The 20447-nt window shown below is 42.2% G+C and overlaps 1 protein-coding gene across 1 annotated transcript in view; it reads right to left on the bottom strand.

Moving 5' to 3' along the window:
- Nucleotides 1–15619, bottom strand: part of DPP6 (dipeptidyl peptidase like 6) — a 544128-nt gene extending 528509 nt beyond the window's left edge. Inside the window, exon 1 of the mRNA XM_050314872.1 lies at nucleotides 15373–15619. Within this exon, the coding sequence (XP_050170829.1) occupies nucleotides 15373–15429 (57 nt within the window). The 5' untranslated portion in view covers nucleotides 15430–15619. The remainder of the gene's footprint in view (nucleotides 1–15372) is intronic.
- Nucleotides 15620–20447: the final 4828 nt, after the last annotated feature.

Below are 20447 nucleotides of genomic sequence, written 5' to 3' on the forward strand. Positions count from 1 at the left end.
TTAAGGAAAGGAAAAGTTTATAATTTTTAGTGTGAAGTCCATGAAGAACTCAGTATCAGGAAAAACACTAGTGAAGTCAAACCCCCTGTTAATTATATGTACTGCCTTGCTCAGAATGAACACCTCAAAGTAGGATCTTTTCATTTTACTGCACAGGGACTTCCTAGCCTGAAACCTCCTGAAACTGCTCAGCAGCAGCCCACTGATGAAAGCTGAAAAATGAGACATCTCTAAATCTGCACCCTTCTCTCCCCTGGGGCTGAGAGGAGACTCCCACCCATTCTGGATTGACATTGCCCAGTCTTCTCCTGGACACATTTTTCCCCCACAGAGTCAGGGAAGGCTGATACCTTTCTTTTAAGGCATTTAGATAGATGGACATTTAGAAACCCTTTTTTTCAAGTACCTCACTGACCTCGGACATGTAGGAGACCTTGAGTAACTCAGTCCTATCAAACCTGTTAAGCAGGTCTAGAGGAGGGCCACAAAAATGATCAGAGGAATGAAACACTTTTCCAGTGAGGAAAGGCTGAAAGAGTTGGGACTGCTCAGCCTGGAGAAGAAAAGGTTACAGGCAGGCCTTACAGCACCTTCCAGTACCTAAAGAGAACTCACAGAAAAGCTGGAGAGGAATTTTTTACAAGGGCATGTAGTGTTAGCACAAAGGGAAATGGCTTTAAACTGGAAGAGGGTAGATTTAGGCTAGATATTAGGAAGAAAATCTTTATTGTGAGGGAGGTGAGGCACTGGAAGTTTGCCCAGAGAGGTGGTGTATGCCCCAGTCCTGGAAATATTCCAGGTCAGGTTGGGCTGGGCTCTGAGCAACTGATCCAGTGGAAGATGTCACTGTCCATTGCAGGGGGGTTGGATTAGATGAGCTTGAAATGTCCCTTCCAGCCCTTCCAAACTATTCTATGATTTTGTGATTATAAAGCTCTGAAGACTGTTGAAGTCATGTAGCCCATGATGATGTACCTTGACTATTTTCAGAGTTAGTCTCAGAGAATTTGATGACACTTCTGGACTTAGCTTGCAAAATTTCCCCTCAATACCACTGCTGAGCATCCTCTCAGTATCATATATGGTCCCCAGTTCCAATCACATAAAAATTTAGCTTACTTTCTTAGATTAGTACCAAGGAACCCACATTTCCAGAGATATACATGCCACCAGCTATGGCCAGTGGTCTCCAGGAATGCCCCTAGATAACCTGGATATAAACAGCTTCCTTCTGCCATGGAGAGGAAACATAAAGTTGGTTTGTTGATAGAGAACTTTCTTTTGCTCTTCCACAGACTGCCCAGAGATGCCTGGGGCATTTAAGTGGGATTCCAAATTACATGACCTAAATTTCAGGAAAGTACCCCATGGATGCCAAAAAACCCAAACAGAAGTTAAATAAAGAGACTCTAAAAAGAGCTCTCAAAGACCTCCCATCTAATGTAAAACAATTGTGCAGAGAACACCAAATGTCATGTTTAAATACAAAAGTGACAAAATATCTTTCAAAGTCTGGTCCCTGCTGTCCTTGCTTCTCAGTTCCACTGTCTGTAAAAATGGAGTAACACTAATCTAATGTAATCCAATCCAATCTACAGCAATCAGTAGTTATCTGAAGCAAATCTCATTAGGGGTTTTGAGGAGCCAAAACATTGCAGCAATGGAGACCACAGACATATCCTAGCTGATGACAGCCTCTTCTTCACTCCTAATCTCCTCCTTTCTGAGGATAATGCCTCTAAAACACAATTCACTAAATTCTGGTAGTTTTGAAAATAATAATTTTATAATATGTCTATGTTTTCCCCTAGGAATTGATGTTTTACCCACTGATTTTACAAATTTTTTCTGTCATTTGGCCATAGAATTACTTCTAAATGGAAAAATGTATCTTGTTTAAAAAGTACAACTAAATAAATAAAACCCTCTAAATAAGACAAGCCAGAGCTATCCACTAGGAAAAAAAAAAAGACTAAACCAGCTATATTTCCCCCAAAATAACCTTCCCAACATTTACTTCTCTCAGAGGTCTGAATAATTTATGATCTTCTTTCCTAAATATTAAAGAACCAGGGTAGAACTAAGTGCTAAGACTTAACAGTGCTAAGACTGCCTGTATAACAAGAGTTGTCAGCAATACTGACACAGCCTGATTTTTTTTTACTGTCAGCCATGTGCTGAATTATGCCCACTGAAGTTATGACAACAGGACTAAGGGAAATGTCACCATGCTGGCATTAAAACCCATGTTTAAGGGAGTGGAGAATGAGCCTTGGCCCTCATTTTGAACGACGAAGTAAATACCTCATCTTTAGTTCTTGGAGCAGTAAGGGGAGGGTAATCTGCTGTGAGAGAAAAGAAAGAAAAATGGTATCAACAGAAAGCAGTGTGTTTTTCACCACAAGATCTCATTATTGATTAAATTTATTTGGAGCAACATTTACAAAATAAGGCACGGCCTGAGTAGTGACTGATTTGCTAATGTTTGTAACGTGCCTGACAGTGTTCCCAAAGGAACCTAAAGTCAGAGACACAGACATTGATATCTCACTCACAATTACAGGCAAAGCATGATTTAACCTTGCCTGCTTTGTCTACATCTGCCTTCTGCTCCACGTAGAGATTCATAAACCTTTTGTGCACTGATATGAGCACTTTTGCAATCCTTATTCACGTGTTTCAAAAGAACTGTTTCAACTGACTGGACTTTCAATAATAATAATAAAAAAAAGGTATAGCCAAATTCATGTTAAGCATCATTTTTCTGTTGGTCCAGACAACAGGCTGCCTCTCCAAGGATTCATCAAGACTGAAATGCAGACATCAGTCTAAGTCTGCTACCACAATTAACCTGAACAGAATAAACAATTGTTTTCTGAAACCTGAATTTTTGGAAAACAGACCCAGTCATTTTTCCCTAAGCTCTCACTGCTGTACCTTGTATTTTTATAGATAAATCACTCTCGGCTATGCCGATTACACTCCAGTATTCAGCCATCCATCTGGGCCCACAAGAAATGTTCTGGCTCTTGGGAAATGGCAGGCAAGAATTTAATACCATCATTCTTCTCAGCTTTTCTTAGCCTCACTGACAACTAATAACACAGAAGACAAGGCTGATGGTACAAGAGGGATGCAATTTGAGATTAGGATGTCTACATTTAGGTGTTTATATGTGTACCAGGTATCTAAACTCCTATCATAGTCAACAGGGATTTAGTAAAAAAAGTCAGTGGAATATAAGCAGCAAGTCAGGGAGCAGCCAGTCCACAGTGACCTCACAGTGAGCTTCATCTCTCCCCAGACTGACTATGTACCACTGACAATGATGCTGGAGCGTAGATATTGCCTGTCCAATTTCACTGCCTAAATGAAGATACCCAGCATCATTTGAGAGGTCCCAGCATCTCCAAGACACACTGTTGGTGCTGGCAGACACACCACAACACTTGTGGTACATTCATGTCCTTGTGGTACAGCAGGTGGAAGAATACATGGCACATCCCACACAGCACTAATGAGAAAAATGCTGCCCCTAAGTTACAGCTGAGCAGAAATAAGATGTCCAAATACTGTGGTGCAGTAATCCTAAAGTGAGTCCTACCCTTCAATGACCACATTACACTGGTTACCCAGTCAGTGCAGAGAACTCGTTCCTTGAAATATCTCTGCAGCACTTCGAAGGAATTTTTTCACCTCTACAGCAACACTGGAAATAAACTTTTTTTATTTACTCTTCTTTTTTTGTTTTATTAAATGAACTTGAAACCTTTAAAAATACACAGGTTTCCATTGTTAGGAATGCTGTTATGGAGTGCTTAGGAATGCTGTTACAGCACACAGAAACACACAGACAAAATGTGAAGATTTGTTCAAATTTACACATCAGAAAGGAGGTGTCCTTCCAGGGATGCTCCAGTATGTCATTCCCACTCACCCAAACAATCCTTTTTTGGCAAACAGTAGCTATCAGCTGGACTCCGTGGTGCTGCTGACAAGATCATACACAGTGGCATTCAAACAACTCCTGGGGCAGAAGTTACCTTTTCTACCACACAATGAAAACATACACCTTTGCTTCAAAACATCTACATTTTGTCATCTAATTTTAGTGTTTGGGTGCATCTGTGCACCTCAGCCTCTGCAAAGGACAGTTACTTCTCAGTTAAATACAGTCAGTATTCATATGAACATTGTTACAGTCTTAGTTAAGTTGCTAAGTCTGGAAATAACAGTGGTAGGACCACCATGATAATTTGCTACTTGTCTCCTAACACTTTTCAGTTCCTATTTCCAAAGCATGAGAGCATATAAGTGACAACTTCTATTGAAAAAAATATTATTTTTTTTCTTTCTTCTTCATTATCTCCATATCAAAATCCAAATCTAACAAATGCTTACAAGGAAGTAAGAAAGGAGCTTTCAAAAAAGAGTAAGTCGTTTGTGGTAATGTCTCTACTAAGTATAATTTAAAGTGCTGGAGGCCTCATTTTTCTACCATCACTAAATTTTAAGCACCAGGAACTATAGTTCTTCGTCAGTGATTATTCAATAAATTTTATGTATTCCTCTGAAAAAGCTTTAGAGGCTATTCTTCCATCAGCACACAAGATGTATGTTGCTTCTGCTGGCATTACTGGAAGTTAGACATGAACATCCCTCCTGTGCTTAAGCAAACCCAGGACAATCTCCCTCTTTCAGCTACTCCATATCAGCTGCCAATCAGAATTCCTCTGGTGAAAAAAATATATGCTGTAAAATACAATGAAGCTACAGCAGGAAAGTGCGTGAGGCAGGCCAACTGTTGGAGGTCTCTTACAATATTCTGCTGTCAAAGATAGTTTTAACATTTTTATCATAGTGCTGAGATGGTGCACAGCATTGATCCCTTTCCATTAAAGTCATAAAGAGCACTGAAATTGTCTGAAAAAAAATAATAAAAAGGGACAAAAGAGAAAAAAACCTAAACACTTGAATTACTGCCATAAAGAGTTCAAGGTTCCATAAACAACCTTTTTCCTCACTTTCTCCTTGACTAATGCCTTCATCAACTCCATTATGATCAAGCAAGGCTAGAAATTCTAGATGCAACATCCACGTGGCAACTTCAAATACCTTCACAAAAGCTCAAGGTGCAGTGACCAAGAGCCATCACTGCCTTTTCAGTGGCCCATGGAAAGATATCTGTGTTTCAGTCCACATCAGCCCTTTGGTGCCCCTGAGCTGGATAAACCAGCACGGCAATTTATTTTTTTATTTGTGCTACAAAAGCCCATTATGGTCAACAATACACACAGACCAAAAACAAACAAAAAACCAAACCAAAACCACAAAAAAACCAACCAAACCAAACCAAACCAAACAAAACAACAACAACAAAAAACAACCAAGCAAATTTCCCTCAGTATTAAAATAAGGGAAAATCAGCTGGTTTTATTCACCAAAAGTAAATTAACTTCATTGTAAAGTGGAGTATTCAGTGCCATAAAAAAACCCAAAAAACAAAAACTAAACAGTAGGAGCAGAGCAGGCATAGGAAGAACAGTAGGAGCAGAGCAGGGTCTAGGAAGGAAACAGGAATGAACCCTAAATGAGGGAGTGAAAGATACAGGCAGGGCACAGACATACTCTGTAATACAGCTGCAGCCTTAGGGAATTCTAGCAATATCAAGACAACTCAAGTGATTAAATTTGGAACAAATCAGAAAATGTGGAGGTACAGAGCATGCAGAGAGCAGGACCCGGGAAATTGAAGGATAGTCCTGACCTGCTGGAGGAGATCTCTAACAATAAAGAGTGGCCAGACGTGGAGTAAGTGACTGAAAAACTTTGGTGGCCTCTGCTGGCAGATTAATTGTGCAACGGGTGGTCAGACAAGAGGACTGGCAGTGAAGCAGTGAGGCAACACAGCGTGTCAAGGAAAATGTATTACACTGCCTGCCTTCTGTGGGTTCCAGATGCAACCCTGAGACACGTTAATCAGCACAAGAGAAGCCCCATGACAATCAGCGGCTCAGACACAGAAATCAGTGCTGAGCACAGAGAACATGGAGTGAAAAATAAAGTCCTAAATTTAAGGAGTGACCATAAAGCAATGAAAAAATTTCAAATGTTAAGTTCTTTGATGTAGGAAGCAGTATTATGCTCTTTAGCTGTAGAGCTTCTAGTTTAATTGAATCCCAATATGCAACAAGAGTTCCTACAGAGTGCTGCAATAGAAATAACATGATGCTAACCCCTGTTGCTGGACCTTTCCTGGACTTATGAAAAACTCTCTGATCCTCCACTTAGAAGAACAGAGTTAAAGCAGTGGCAAAGGCTCTGTGTGAGGTCATTATCTCACAAAATCTGACTTGAATATAGAACTGCACTAAAAATCTGCAAACACTAGAATGACTGGGATGCTAAGGGAAAGTCCAAGGAAAGTCAAAATCCTTGAAGCATAAATTAATACATCCCCCAAAAAAAGATAAATCCTATGGTGTATCTGCTGCCCTGAGTAGCAATAAATTACCAGCAGAACACATCTGTCTGCCATAATTTCAGCCTCTTCCTAGCATTCCAATTTTAGATGCCATCTGCAAATAAGCAAGTCAGCTGATTTCAAAGCGTTGATGTCCTGCCCCTTTTCAACCAGCCAGCAGAGCTGAGAGGGGTCCAGTGTCCATCACCTTTGGTAGCATCCAACCCTCTCCCTGGGGCTCTCACCAAGGACAAGCCTTGACTTTGCTGCAGCCTATTTCATTCTGCCTAGTTGAAGGCATGACACCTCGGAGGGCTGCACGTGCTCTCTATTTAAATTACCCAAGATTTTATAATTTTAACTGCCTTCCTTTCAAGCGACCTTCTTATCCTCCACGTGCTCCACACTTGCAATGCAACTCTTTCTTTTGGGTACACTTCCCTCCAAGGACCTCTTCTGGAGCGAGATTTACATGTCATGGTACAGGGACTGTGCTAACTACTATACCTCTCTCCATCCTATACCATTTTTCCTTCATTCCAAAGGCAAATTGACACTAAAGTTTGCTAAATTCTCAGATTTTAAGTACAGTAACATAAGGACAATAATAAGAAGGAGAACCCAACTTAGTAGGTAACCAAATTATTGTCCTCCACCAAAGGGCTCATATTGCATGCAAGGGAAGTGTTCATCCTTTCTTTTGCCAATAAAAAACTAAAGCAAGGGCAGAATATTTATTCTGAGTTGACATTAGATCACCAAGACTGTGCTTACACTGGGAAGTTAAAAGCAGGTTGAAGAACATTCTCCTGATGGCAGAAGTGTCTGGCCTGGAAAATCAACTATGACCTATGATAAAAACATGAAAACCTAGAGCCTAAACCACTCAAGCAGTATCCCAGTGTAACTCAGGGCTTAATTCAGGAATCAGGACATTCCCCTCAAGTGCTAGCACAAGTCTTTTAGCTAAACTTTATTTATGCCAATGTCATGAAATACAAATCATCCTTAACTATACCCAGGTAAATATGTGGTCAGTCAGTGCTACCTGATAATCAAACTATTTTATTGATTAAAAATAAAAATCCCAGCATGTCAATTTGCTTATTTTAAAACCAGCATAAAAATCCTCTATATACTGTAAAGAACATAGACATCAAACTCTTCAGAATAGGCATGAGAAAACTGCATGAAAATAAAGAAAAGCACTAAATAAATAAATGAATGAATGCAAATTACTTTCCTGGGTTTGCTTAACAGCATTAATACAGAAATAAACCAAATCCATTCTACTCAACAAGAAATCGAGTCTGAAGATAATCCCTTTTCTTTTTCTTCTTTTTCTGTAGCCTAGAGGTCCTTTGTACTCCCATTGAAGTTGTAGCTTCAAGTGATCCATGCAGCACTCACAGCATGATATTATATCTATTCTATTGGGAAACACAATCATCAAAATGCTAAAATAAATCTTCTTCCTATTATCTGATTCAAGCATTAAAGTATTGAAGTGGCTAAGCTAATTTATTTTGATTATCAGCCCATTAGCCTTGGTATTACAAATTAACCCCACAATTTGGACAGAGCTTCCAGCTATGCAATGTCTGGAAACCTGATTTCGTTTAAGAATATATCGTGCTAAGATTTATTTTGGAGATTTCAATTAATCAGTTCTGGTCAATGAAAAGTTAATATAAAATGGTTTGCTGTTAAATGACATTGGCACTCACACATTTGCTCTGTCCTACACCAGTTAAAAAGCCATTGCAGATTCCCAGTTATAGCACTCAGAGCTCCGGCTGCATTTTTAAAGCACCAACTGTTAGTTAATTTTGTTAGCATAAACACCCAATAAAATTTTATGGTGTGTTCAGCTCTCATTAAAGATGAAAAACAGCGGCAGAGAGCAGCACCCACAAATAAACTGGGAGCTTGATGGTTCTGCCGTCGCTGATGCCCAGAACTCATTCAGATTCAGGGCTCGGGACTCTCTGTGCCTGAGGACACTGCAGGGACACAGAGCATGAAATCCCACGCACCACTGAAAACCCCTTGAGCTCCACACAGCCCTGCCACAACACTCCCAGCAAATATTTAATGGGGGCAGAACAATCTTTTTCCAACCCCTTAAAATAACAGCTATTCTAGGCAAAGTACCCTCTTGCTGGTGCACACCTGTACAATGCTACAAAACCCAAAGCTCCTTTTACTTCCCATCACCCAAAATACTCTACACAGGATGTTCCATCAACACCAGGATTAGAGGAGCCTGCTCTTCTCCAGATTGCATCTTGTGGTTAGACTCCCTCCAGTCAGGGAAAACACAACCTCTGCCAGGAGCTTTTTTGATTACTCAGGGCATTTCTAAAATCATCCTGGCCATCTCCCTTTGTCTTCCCACCCTTCAAAGGGGTGTTTGAGCTTTCCACTGAAACTTCTAGTCTTGATCTGCCATCATTCCTCTTGAAAAATTTCCTGCTGAGAGGAACTTTACAAGATAGCTGACACTCGGACAGTCCCAGGAAGCACTCAAGGGAACATGGCTGGAATTAACTGCCAAAAGCCATCAGGTTTACAGGTAGAATTATAGAGAAAGTAGATTACACTGTCTGAAACAGTAAAAATATCGAGCTAAGAATTTCCCACAGCCATTACTCCTAAAATTCTTAGGGCTGTGTTGCTTAAGGCCTCAGAAATTTCTAAAATCCTCTTTCCATTCACTGTAACAGAAGCAAAACTCCCCTCACTAAATTCAGCACCTATACCACATACTGTCAACTGAAAACTTACAGTTTACAAGAAAGACAGAGAATGTGACAAAAATCAGTTTCAAACATTTCCTCTTAAGTTCCCTGGCATTTTTCCTGCTTTAGAGTTCATCATTCAAAGTTCTGACAGATTTCGCCTTTGCAGCTTTGTGAAAGTTCCTCCCAAAAGACAGAGAAGATAGAGGATTGACACAAACCAGTGCAGGGGAAAGATCTAAATCAACCCTACACAGTCCCACTACATGTGCAAAATAAGGGGCCAAACCAACACCTGGCTTCCTAATGGACAGAGGACCCAAATCTACAGTTTGCTCCCCCTTCTTTGCCCACAGCTTTTTCCTGCTGACACCCTGAGCAAGGGTTAACATGCTTCACGGGGGGGTATGCTGGTGGGATGTCAGGAGCATATGCTGATGAGCCAGATGGCTCTTAAATGGACAGTGATTAGTATTGCTTTATTTCCATGGCTGACAAGCTCAACTTCAGTCTATCATCTCTACCCAGTCTGAAATTTTCACAGAATTTGAGAACATTATTGCCCTGTTGAGCTTGGTAGGTTTTATGATTTACTCCCAGCACTTTACTTCCCCACCTGTAAAACCAGAGTAATTCTACCATTCTCCCAGCTTTTTGCTTCTTATTTTCAGCTTAAACCATAATGCTCTGAAAGCCAAGCCACTTCAGTCTGTGTGGGGCTACAGCATCCAGCAGGACTGGGTCTGGGTCTTGTCTGGGGCTCTCAGGCAATGCTGTATTAGACTACTCTGAAAGGCTGATGTTTTGAGATGGAAGTGTACTTTCTAAGAGACTGCCCTCTGAGCGAGGCTGGATTTTGAAGATAGCTGAGTGATCATGTTTTAAATCCCTGGTAGCTACATCGAGTCCTACTTTACTACTTATTAGGTGTGGAAGTCAACCTTGCATTCCCACTAGAGCATTAAAATTGGGCAACTTGAAAATACGCTGCTTAGCTGTGCCCATACATGGTAACTTACCACTCACAGTAAAATACAATGTGCAAGTAAAGCTGAACTTGTTTCCGCTTCAGCAATAAGACAGAGGAGCCAACACAGCTTCCTTATCTTAATTTTCTGCATCCAAGAGTCCTAGAAATGCTGTGGCTATATTGCCTCCATAACTTTGGAGGTATTGAATCTCTCCGTAATTAAACCAACATAAATAAGTAGTAATTCAGTGGAAATCAGTGGAATTCACATGAGGAGAATAGTTCATGTAAAAGAGAGGATAATTAGATTTACTCAGTGTAGATGCAATAATCTCTTATTAATCATTTAAGGAATAAACCACTATAAAACAAACTCTCACATCCTGTTAAAAGGACATTATGGACCTGTTGGCCACAGTTGTAGAAATTTTGCACTGTCCCCTTAGATCATGGCAGTTAGGAACACCCTACATCAGCAATTTGCTTTTCTTATAGGTTAACTTTGTTCTTTTCAAAACAATGAGATAGCAACCGAGGGTACAATCAAATCCACATTTCCAGTTCAACTTAACAGAGTGTACAACGTTACATTACATTACTGCACTGAGTTGTTTTCATACCCATGTTCTTACGTACCAATATTGCTAATTAGGACAATTGTTTCTCCTTTGAAAGTAAGGAAAAAAATAATCTGTCCAAGTGATTTGCTATTATCCTTGAGCATTCATTACTGCTGATTAAAAGTCAGGTTACAGTTATTCAGGTGGATGTTCTAACCTCGAGACTTTGATTCAATAAGCTTTTCTTAATGCTTGTTACCTAATTAACTCCGAGAGAGGAAAGGTGGTTGCTTACTACAGTCCAAAATGTGTCCTCTGTCAACATTAACAAAATCCAAGATGGAAAGAAACATTATTTGCTTAGGTTTAACTCAGCATTGTTTCGTTTCACCATGCAGCCTGAGTGACTCTCATCGCTCCCGGTGAAACAGGACAACAGTTACCTGCCACCCACACACCAGGATTGCAACTAGGAAGAGGTTAAAGCCTGGATCCACAAAACAAAGATTAAAATGTCTAATAAAACATCAGTGTAACTTAGGTAGTAAAATGACTGCATTACCCTCAAAACATGTTACCTATTTGGGTACTCCTCAGTGGTGAGCTGCTGGCCCCATGAGCTGCATGTGAGTGTGTGGCAAAGGAGCTGGACTGGCATCTCACAGGACAAAGGGACTTGGGTTTGGGAGATCTGATCCAGAAGACACTGACCATGTTCAAGATTGAGCTGCACACAAAACAGCTAAAACAGCTACAATGATTAAAAAATTTGGGCAGAGACAAGTAGGAAGGGACTGAATAGCAGCAGGTTTGTGCCAAACAGCATGTCCTAAGGTACTGCTGAGGCTGCTGTACACAGCTTGGAGTTTAGATTAGACCCTCCAAATTGTGCAACCTTTAACCAATGGTTTGGCTAAAGGAGTTTTCATCTAAAATAAACAATTCTACCCCTCTCCTCAAGAGACATTGTGGCTTTCCATCTTTCCTAGTCCAAAGAACAGCCCTGAATTCTGCTCTGGCCCCTCTTCAAAAGGAGAGATGGGAGGGCTCCTGCTGTGGAGCAGCATATCTCCTTCTAGGTACCACAGTCCCCAGAAGAATGGAAGTTGGTGGGTCTCTGAACCCTCACCAACACTTAGAAGGACAGCAGATCCAGCAATCCTGCTCCGTGGGACACCTCCTTGCTCACTGTACCCAGATAAAGGACACTAAATTCAGTGTGTTTCTAAAGAAACAAATTATCCCCAATGTTCTCCATAGATTTTCCTCCCTGAAGACAGATGAAATTAGGAGTTCCAACATGAAACAAAGTGCCTTCTCAAAGCATCTTCCTTGGTACTAATTTAAGAAAAGAATTTAAATTTGAGACACAATTTCTCTGCTTTGCATAGGGGTAGGGGTCTGGACTGCTGAATAAAAGCCAAAAGCCAGGAGCTGCAACATGCAGTTTTGAAAAGCCTGAGTCCCCACAAAGAGTTAGCCCTCATTGATTCCTTCAAGAATCCTGTAGAAATGTGACAGCTTGGAACAATCCCCAAAATTCTTATGCCAGAATCTGAATTATTTTCCAGTAATGTGCACTTGCTTAACCAGAGTTGAAGCCTGCTCCCAGCCCACACAAGAGAGGTGGGTGGCTTTTTTACAGACTCAGTGGCTGTGGGGCTCTCACCACCCCAACCACCCAAGCACATCAGAAATCTTCCTGGTATGCAGCTTTTCATTACAGCATTTGGGGTGAATCCTCTTGTCTTCCTCCCACAAATTGTCTTAGGAGAGGCAATGGGATTAGTCACAGGCAGGAAAAAATGAGCATCAGAAGCTGTATGTACACAAACTATTTCTCAAAAATAGTTGTCTCTAGACAATAAATCACAGTCTTTCAATAGCACTCACAAGTGTCTGGGAGAAAGATCTTGGTTAAAAATGGCTAAAAGTTAAAAAGTGACACAGAAGTCAAAAATATACATGCATTTTGGTGGGCACACATTATTAGAGTTTGAAATTACAGTCCAGCTATCTACTTCAGGGCTTTAATTGTATCCCTCCTTTAAAATGCTATCTCCCTTCCTCACCACAACTGAGCAAAGCTGTAAATCTTGTAAAAGAAATGTGAAGTCCAAGTGCCCATTGCCCAGCAAGAGGGAAGCTCAGAAGAAGGCAGGGAAAAAGAGTGACCTTGCCTCAGTGAGCTGGTATTGCTGTTTGAGTTGACACAACATAATAAGTAATTCTTTTTTTGGGGAAAAAAAAAAAAACCCTAATAAGTTGTTTCATGAGCAGTGAAAACAACAGTGTTTGATTTATGATGAAATAGTCGCCCAACACACTCCCTCTTGTAAGGACCCCAGGCACTCGACCACAGCTGTCTCTTTGCCAGCATTAACTTTCAGTTCTGGAAGTTCCTATTGTGCCCATTCCTTTCCCCATTCCCTCACAACCTTTTCACATCCTGTGGTGGGCAAAGGACAGACCCTGATGTAGCAACAGCCTCGTGCAAACTGGGGTGCTGGGACAGGGTGAGTACAGGAGGGATGGGCAGATTTCTCCCTGCTTCTTCCTCTTCTCAGGTATTAAACAGTCCTTCTTCTCTATGAAGCAGTTGATTTCCATGACACTTGTAGCAAGTTGACATTTGCAACACTTCTGTTGCTCTGTCAATTTTGGTTAAAATTGACTGTGAGTTCAAAAATCAAGGGATTAGGAAAGTCTTATAAGTCCTGTTTGTGGTTCTGTTGTTTTGTTTTTCGGTGGGGTTTGGTTTGTTTACTGTTCAGGAAAAAAAAAGCAAACAAAACACAGATATTTAACATCTCACGAGCATTTCTGCTCTTTTAAAGTCAGTGTCACAAAAAAACTTGCCTGTTCTGTCTCTTGTCTACATCATCACAGATATCTTACCAATCAGTCACTTGATTTTTCAGCCCCATTTGATAAACTCTCATTTCTGAACTCTGCAAGGTTTCTTCACAACTAAATCAGTCATGCATGGAGTTTTCTATGTTTTAATTAAACCCTGAAACCATCAATCACGTCAATATTCTGGCTCGAAAAAATTATATTTATTTCCCCTAGAAAAAATATTCACATCCTCCAGCACTTGAAAGTGAGACAAAGATGCCTTCAAGGCAAATACAAATGTATCAATTATCGTGTGCTAAGAATATACGCATTTGAGACCCATCTCTTCCTTCTGCACTAAAGTGTTAGGTCAGCAGCTTGATACAATAAATTATTACTGATATGCAATAACCTTAGCTGTTCAACCCAAAACTCAAAACCAGAAAGTGCAAAGAAAGGAGGCCCAACACTGAAATTACAGGCAAGATCCACAGAGGACCTTTAATTTAAGGCCCTTGAATTATGCAAAGAGCTTATGTGCGGGTTCAACTTCAAATATATGATTAGTCATGGAGCTAAGTAAATAATTTCAGCAGACTCATCTAATCTGTTTGTTTACTTCCACAGCCCTCATCATGTTGCATCTTTTAATACTCTCATAGCCTTATGATTAGTGGGCTTAATCCTAAAAAGGAGTAAAAGAGGAAAAACTGTGTTCACTTTACAGAAGGGAAATATGAGGTAAATCTGTGTGCTTAAGAGTTTGCGGAGTCAGGTCTGCACTAACTAGGCATGAAGTACACAACCAGGTGAGCAGCAGCACCAGCATTTCAAACACCTTGACGTCAATGCTAAAGGATGGAACAGGACACCAAGTATCAAGAGGTAAAATTAATTAATTAAAAAAAAAAAAAGCTAGTACAGCACCATTTCTAGTGAAAGGTAAATTTTGCATTTCTTTAAGGTGTATCCCATTAGCTCTTATAGAATCATGTCTCTTTATAAAATGTTAGCCTCAAAAAGCACATGAGATCCTTGGGGGGGGGGGGAGATGTCCACCACAACACAGAAACATAAAACACCGAGAAACACTTCAAAGAGTTGCAGAAGAACAACATCAACATAATTGCCTACAAGAGGGCACGTGCATCTGCCTTGACAGCACTGATACACTGCAGTATAAACTAGTTGTGTAGATGTAAGGGCCACGGTCACTGCTACCCAACAAAGGTTAATGCAAATTTGACCCAGATCAGGTATGAGCACCCAGTTACATTTGTGTTGAATTCAGCAGAGTGCACAGTAAGGTGTTTTATCACAGCTACTTATTTTTAATGCTGCCTATGCAAACACACCACAGCAAGAAGTAAAAGCAGCAGATAAAGCTGTACCTGATCCCACTCCACGCACCAGCACCAATCCTTACCTTCAAAGCGTTTTATCCCCTTTGAAGCGGATGCGCGAGTTCGAACCGTTCCAGCACTTGATGCTGCGAGGCCACAGCACCCTGAGCGCCCGGTCCAACACCCTCCCCCGAGTCGCAGCCCGAAGGGGTCAACCCTGCGCGGAGGGACCGGGAGCGATTCCTGCCCCAGCACCCTGCGGGGAGGCGACTCCGCATGCCGGGCGGCGGCGGGAGCCAGGGAGAGATGCTGAACTTCTCGAAGTAATGGGCTAGCGGGGAGCGCAGGGGCTGCTGCCCGGGGCAGGGCCGGGGGGACACGCTCTCAGCTACAGGTTTAGGGACTGGGAGTCGCGGAGGGGGGACCGGGCACCCCACGGAGCCCCGGCCGGGCTTACCTTGGAGCCCTTCCCGGAGCAGCGGACGTGGTTGCTCACCCCGGCCGTCTGGTTCATGCTGACGCCGGCGGGCGGGCTGGAAAGTTGGGGTCCGGGCACTACACTCCGAGGTGCGGCGGCGGGGGGATGTCAGCAGGCAGGGAATGGCGGGCTGCCCCCGCACCGGGACTCTGCTCCCGCACCGGGACTCTGCCCCCGTCCGCCGGGGTCCTGCTGGTCGGCGGCGCTCCGCTCTTCCCGGCTCCAAAAACAAAACCCAAACAACACCCCTCGCCCGCGTCCTCGGCACCGGTTTCCACCCCCGCCCTCCGAGGCAGAGGCGAGGCGAGCCCGGCTCTGCCCGCCCCCCGCGCTCCGGGGCGGCCGCGGCTGCGGGGAGGGTTCGCTCCGCTCCGCTCGGCTCCGCTCCCGCCGGGACGCGCCGTCCGTCCCGCAGCCCGGGCTCGTCCCCGCCGGCTCCCACTCCTTCCGTCTTAATATTTTGTTTAATCCCCCCCTCCCCCGGCGTGGGCAGTGGGAAACCGCGCTAAAGCTACCGAGGTTTCCTCCAGAGCTGGCTGGGTTTTGACCCGATCGGGGTACCGAGTGCAGCCCTTTCCAGTGAAATAAGTGCTGGGTTGTGTTTTGATTGACAGATGCTTCTTCACTACCAAGCTGCAGGGTTTGGGTCTTTTTTTTTTTTTTTTTTTTGCATAATTCCTTTTCCAGGTGTGCTTGAGTTCAGTATTTAGGTTCTGGCTTTTTTAGTTAGTTTGTTTCTCATTTTCGTGCGGAAGCAACTCTGCTTTGCTGGTAAAAATTTAGTGATTTATTTTTGGGGGCTTTTTTAAGCATACAAACATAAAAAAATCCACGTAATTTCATTATCAAGATATTTTTTCCTATCCCTGTTCTACCCCTCCACTTCAGCCCATGAGGTCAGACACTGCCTCCTCTTTTCTTGCAACAAAAAGTTTGTGAAATTCAGTTCTGAGAGTAGCAAAAGAAGAAACCCAAAGAAAAAAATTCCCCAACACACAGTATTTTAAAGTAAGAAGATCAGAATAGTCAAGGCTAAAAGCATCCACTTCATCTTATCAATTTTTTTTTCCTTTGGAATTAATCTATCAGAATAGATTGTTCAAGTATTTTTGTTATATTCCTACAGCACACTTAAACCCCTTTCAAATAAATAAAATCCTTTCTGGATGTTACTCTTTTTTCATTTAAGAAGAACAGAAATGGTTGTTTGTCATGCACCAGAGCCAATACTGCTTTGGAGAAGCCCAGCTCCTTAATTTCTGAAGTGCACATATCCCATCACATCTTTAACTGGCTGTATCTTCCAACCCTGTGGCTAAAATGAATTTAGGGAGAGTACCATGGAGGCAGATAGCAGAATAAAGTGTAGTTAAAAGGTAAACTTGGTTAGAGCCATGTGGTTTCAGCTCTGAGGCAGGAGAGAGGACCCAAAGCCACCATGTGTTGTCAAACATCCCTCCCTGTCAGCAGGGCACACTGATTTTGAGAGAAGAGCGGCCATCCCAAAACTTGTTTGATAAGAGAAACAAGTCCATCAGGGAACAAACCACCTTTTCAGGGTCAGTCCTTCCTCCCCAAGCAGCTCTCTCTGCTCCTCAATCTTGCAGAACCTGCTATCCTTTAGCTCAGAGAGCTACCAATACTTGTCCCCCTCAGGGACAAGTGTCCCCCCAGCCTCCATGAGCAGTGGGTGTTGGCACCCTGGCTGGGCTATCCAGCATGCTCACCCCAAATAGCACATTATCAGTATTCTGTTCCAGCCCTCCAGTGGCTTTTAGCTTTTTGTAGTAATTAAGATTTGAAGTTTACTGCTCCGACTGCTCTGTTCAAATGGCTTGGTTTTCGTATCTTCCCAAGCAAAATGTCTGCTAATAAATCCAATTACAGACTTTGAATTGTGTACTTGATGGGTCCTGGCAGCATTATATTCTCTCAGCATGGTTTGTTGCACGGAGACATGCGGAAGTCCCCGGACTTATCTGCAGTTGTACAAGCAAGCAGAACAAATTTGGGAAAAAAAAAAAAAAAGAAGAGATGGGCAAGCAAAATTGCCCAAAGAGATTTAAAATCCATGACAAACCCTTCTGGCCCCTACGTGGAGGAGGTAAAAAATCTGTACTCTTGTTGTTCTTTCTCACACAATAAATTCTTTACATTACACGGACTGATCACTGGAGTGTTGTCCCATGCTGGTTTATCAGTTTTGCCCTGGAGCAAAGCAGAAGACACGACTACCCTATCCCTTCTGAGGAGCAGCTCCCTCTCCATTCTGCAGCCAGTCTATTAGAGCAGGCAGGGAGTCTATTTTTGCTATAGGCACATTTTGTCTTATACCCTGGCAAGAAAGAGACTGGGAGAGTCTCCTGCTCACTCTCATTTTTCCACTTAATCCCTCCCCCACTCATGGGAATCTCCATTCTCCCTAAATCCAAAGCAAACCTAATTGCACTGGACTTCCCTTCTATACAGGAAAGAACAGCTTCCAACTGAGATAGCAGGGAGAGCTCATAGGAAAAAGCTTTTGCTTTCAAAAATGTGAGTAAGCATGTTGATGTTCACTAAACCCTGAAAGGAGACTGCTCAATGCACGGTGGAAGAACACACTTTGAAATCTGGGAGAAATTAGTTCAATTTCAAACTCTGCTAAGACCTCTCTACATGATCCTGGGAGAAAAAACACCACCGCTCTTCTCTGTCCTTCGTTGCTCCTCCTGCACTGAGGGAGATCCCACCTCTGCCCATCTACTTCCAGCTTCCCTAAAGCAGAACATACCTGTGCAGAATTACAGAGCCCAGCACCTCTTGGTTCTTGTTTCAGTGAAGGCCCTTAATTCCTGCAGAAAACCAGCTGTGAAATCATTACAGTCTGTTGTTTTTTTAAACTGGAGTGACTTATATATCTAGAAAAGAACATACAATGTCACAAACAGCATGAAGTTTTCCAGTGCCTGTAAGAGAAAAGTAAGTGATTTATAGATTAGTATTCAAAGACTGTTCAGTGGAGTGTGAAGGAACAACAATATACTGTCATATAAGCTGTAGCATATAAACATCCCTTGGTATTTTACACTTTGAAAAGGATTATACGTAAGCTCAGCCGAGAACAGTATTAAAAAGGAATCTCAGTCATACTTTTGGGGAACATTTAGTAATCTGTCTTTGGAGCTGAGCTAAAGCTATGCAAAATGAAAGAAAGGAAATCCATGCAATCATGATATAAGATTTAAAAACAAAACAAAAATCTAAAGCCAAAATTACGTCTTAAAATTTAATAATGTGTCAAGGACTTTTTGAGTACTTCGAATTCACAGAAGAACTCCAAAAAGTTGAGAGAAAATCAAAAGTGAAATCAAGAGCTTTACATATTTATCCTGACTCGAAAAGTAGAGTCTTTTGGAGGAATATCCAGTGTAACAAATCCCAAAGATGAAACACCAGGACTGCCAAGACTGTTAAATTCATCTAGTTTCAAGTTCCAACTTAGATTTAGATGAGGACTTTTGAAATATCTCACAGTGTTTTTAAGTCCTTCCCAGGAGCCTGTTTTGATCTAAATTTAAGCTGTCTGGGGCACGGTAACACTGCTCTGTGAACTCCAGGGGTTTTCAGGTTTTCAGAATAACATGGCAATGACACAACACGACTGATTTCCTTCTACAATATTTTCAGTAGGAAGCTGACTGAGATAGTCCAACACTTCATCACTCAGCAATTTTTGACATCAATTGTGACATAATCTGAAAAGTACATCTGTTTTGTACAGATCAAAGCCACAGCACAGGGACACAGAAATTGAAATGTGAACTGGCACTTGTACAGAGGTCAAAGTATTGAAGAAATCAGCAAGGTTCACCTTGCTCTCCACTTCAGAAATGTGATTAAAAGCCTGGTTTAAGGAAAACACTCAGAAAGATCAGTAGTCAACAAGCAGAGAGCACAGAGAAACCAAGAGCACTGGAGACGAGGAGGATGTGAAAATTGAGACCACAGAGTGCTAAAGAACACAATTCTAAAAATCAATGCAATGATGGATCAGGAATGAATGCAAAAAGCACAGCACGGGAAGGCTATAATTAGATGATTTAGTCATAGCCAGGAGCCTGACTGAGCTTTTTGAATCCACTCAAGTGGACACAGTTAATGCAGAGTTTGATTTGATTGTTACAGTTCTTCTCATGACAGCAACACAGAGGAGGCTCACAGTATCTTTTAGTCTCTATGACAGCAATATAGGTAAAAACCCACCAGTACACACAGGGGTCTCTCACACTATGGTAAAGTGATGTCTGCAGACGAGGATGAGCATCTCCTACTGCAGCTGTGCTTCTGGGACCACTGGTGTGGACTCAGCAAAATGCTGGCAAGCAGGAATAACCCCAGCAGCACTTGGATCCACTGTGTCCACACTGTGTTCAGTGGCTCTGCAGTGAAACTGCAAAGAGACTGTCTCCACTCTCACTTTCCTTTCATTGCTTCTGCAGTGGAGGTTAATCAAAGCTAAGGTAATGATGGGGAAAATGCCAGTGTAGAGTACATTAGAGAGCATTAAACCTTCCTAGAACAGACACATCTCTGTAGACTTCCAGGTTTGTGAACAGGAAGGGGAAAAAAGGTATTTTGAGTTCCCCAAAACCTTCATCATGAAGAATAATCTTTGCTCAGCAGACCCTGTGGCATATCCCTGCTGACTGTAACAGGGTGAATATTCAAACTGCTGAATTTCAGTTCTGTGCCTTCAGAGTCAGCTCATGGCATCTCCACAGACTCCTGCAGGCTGCATCACTGAATGGTGGCAAAACCATTCCTGAAAGAAGTTGACCCAGTGAGAACCTGAGAAGTGCATGAGAGCCAAAAAACTCCACACTTTTCTGATCTTGTTCCCCAAACGCACTCACAGCAGCTCTCCCCTTGACCAAGTCCATCCTGTGTCCTCAGTTACATGTTCCAATTCTTCTTCCACTTGGCCTTGGCCTGTTGTTCCCACAACACGTGACGGTAAAAGGCAGCTTAAAAAACAAATAACAATTTACTCCACAGATGCCAGACTCCTTCAC

The sequence above is a fragment of the Myiozetetes cayanensis genome, unplaced genomic scaffold (genome assembly GCF_022539395.1).
Source record: "Myiozetetes cayanensis isolate MyiCay16 unplaced genomic scaffold, myiCay2020 scf1, whole genome shotgun sequence".
NCBI lineage: Eukaryota > Metazoa > Chordata > Aves > Passeriformes > Tyrannidae > Myiozetetes > Myiozetetes cayanensis.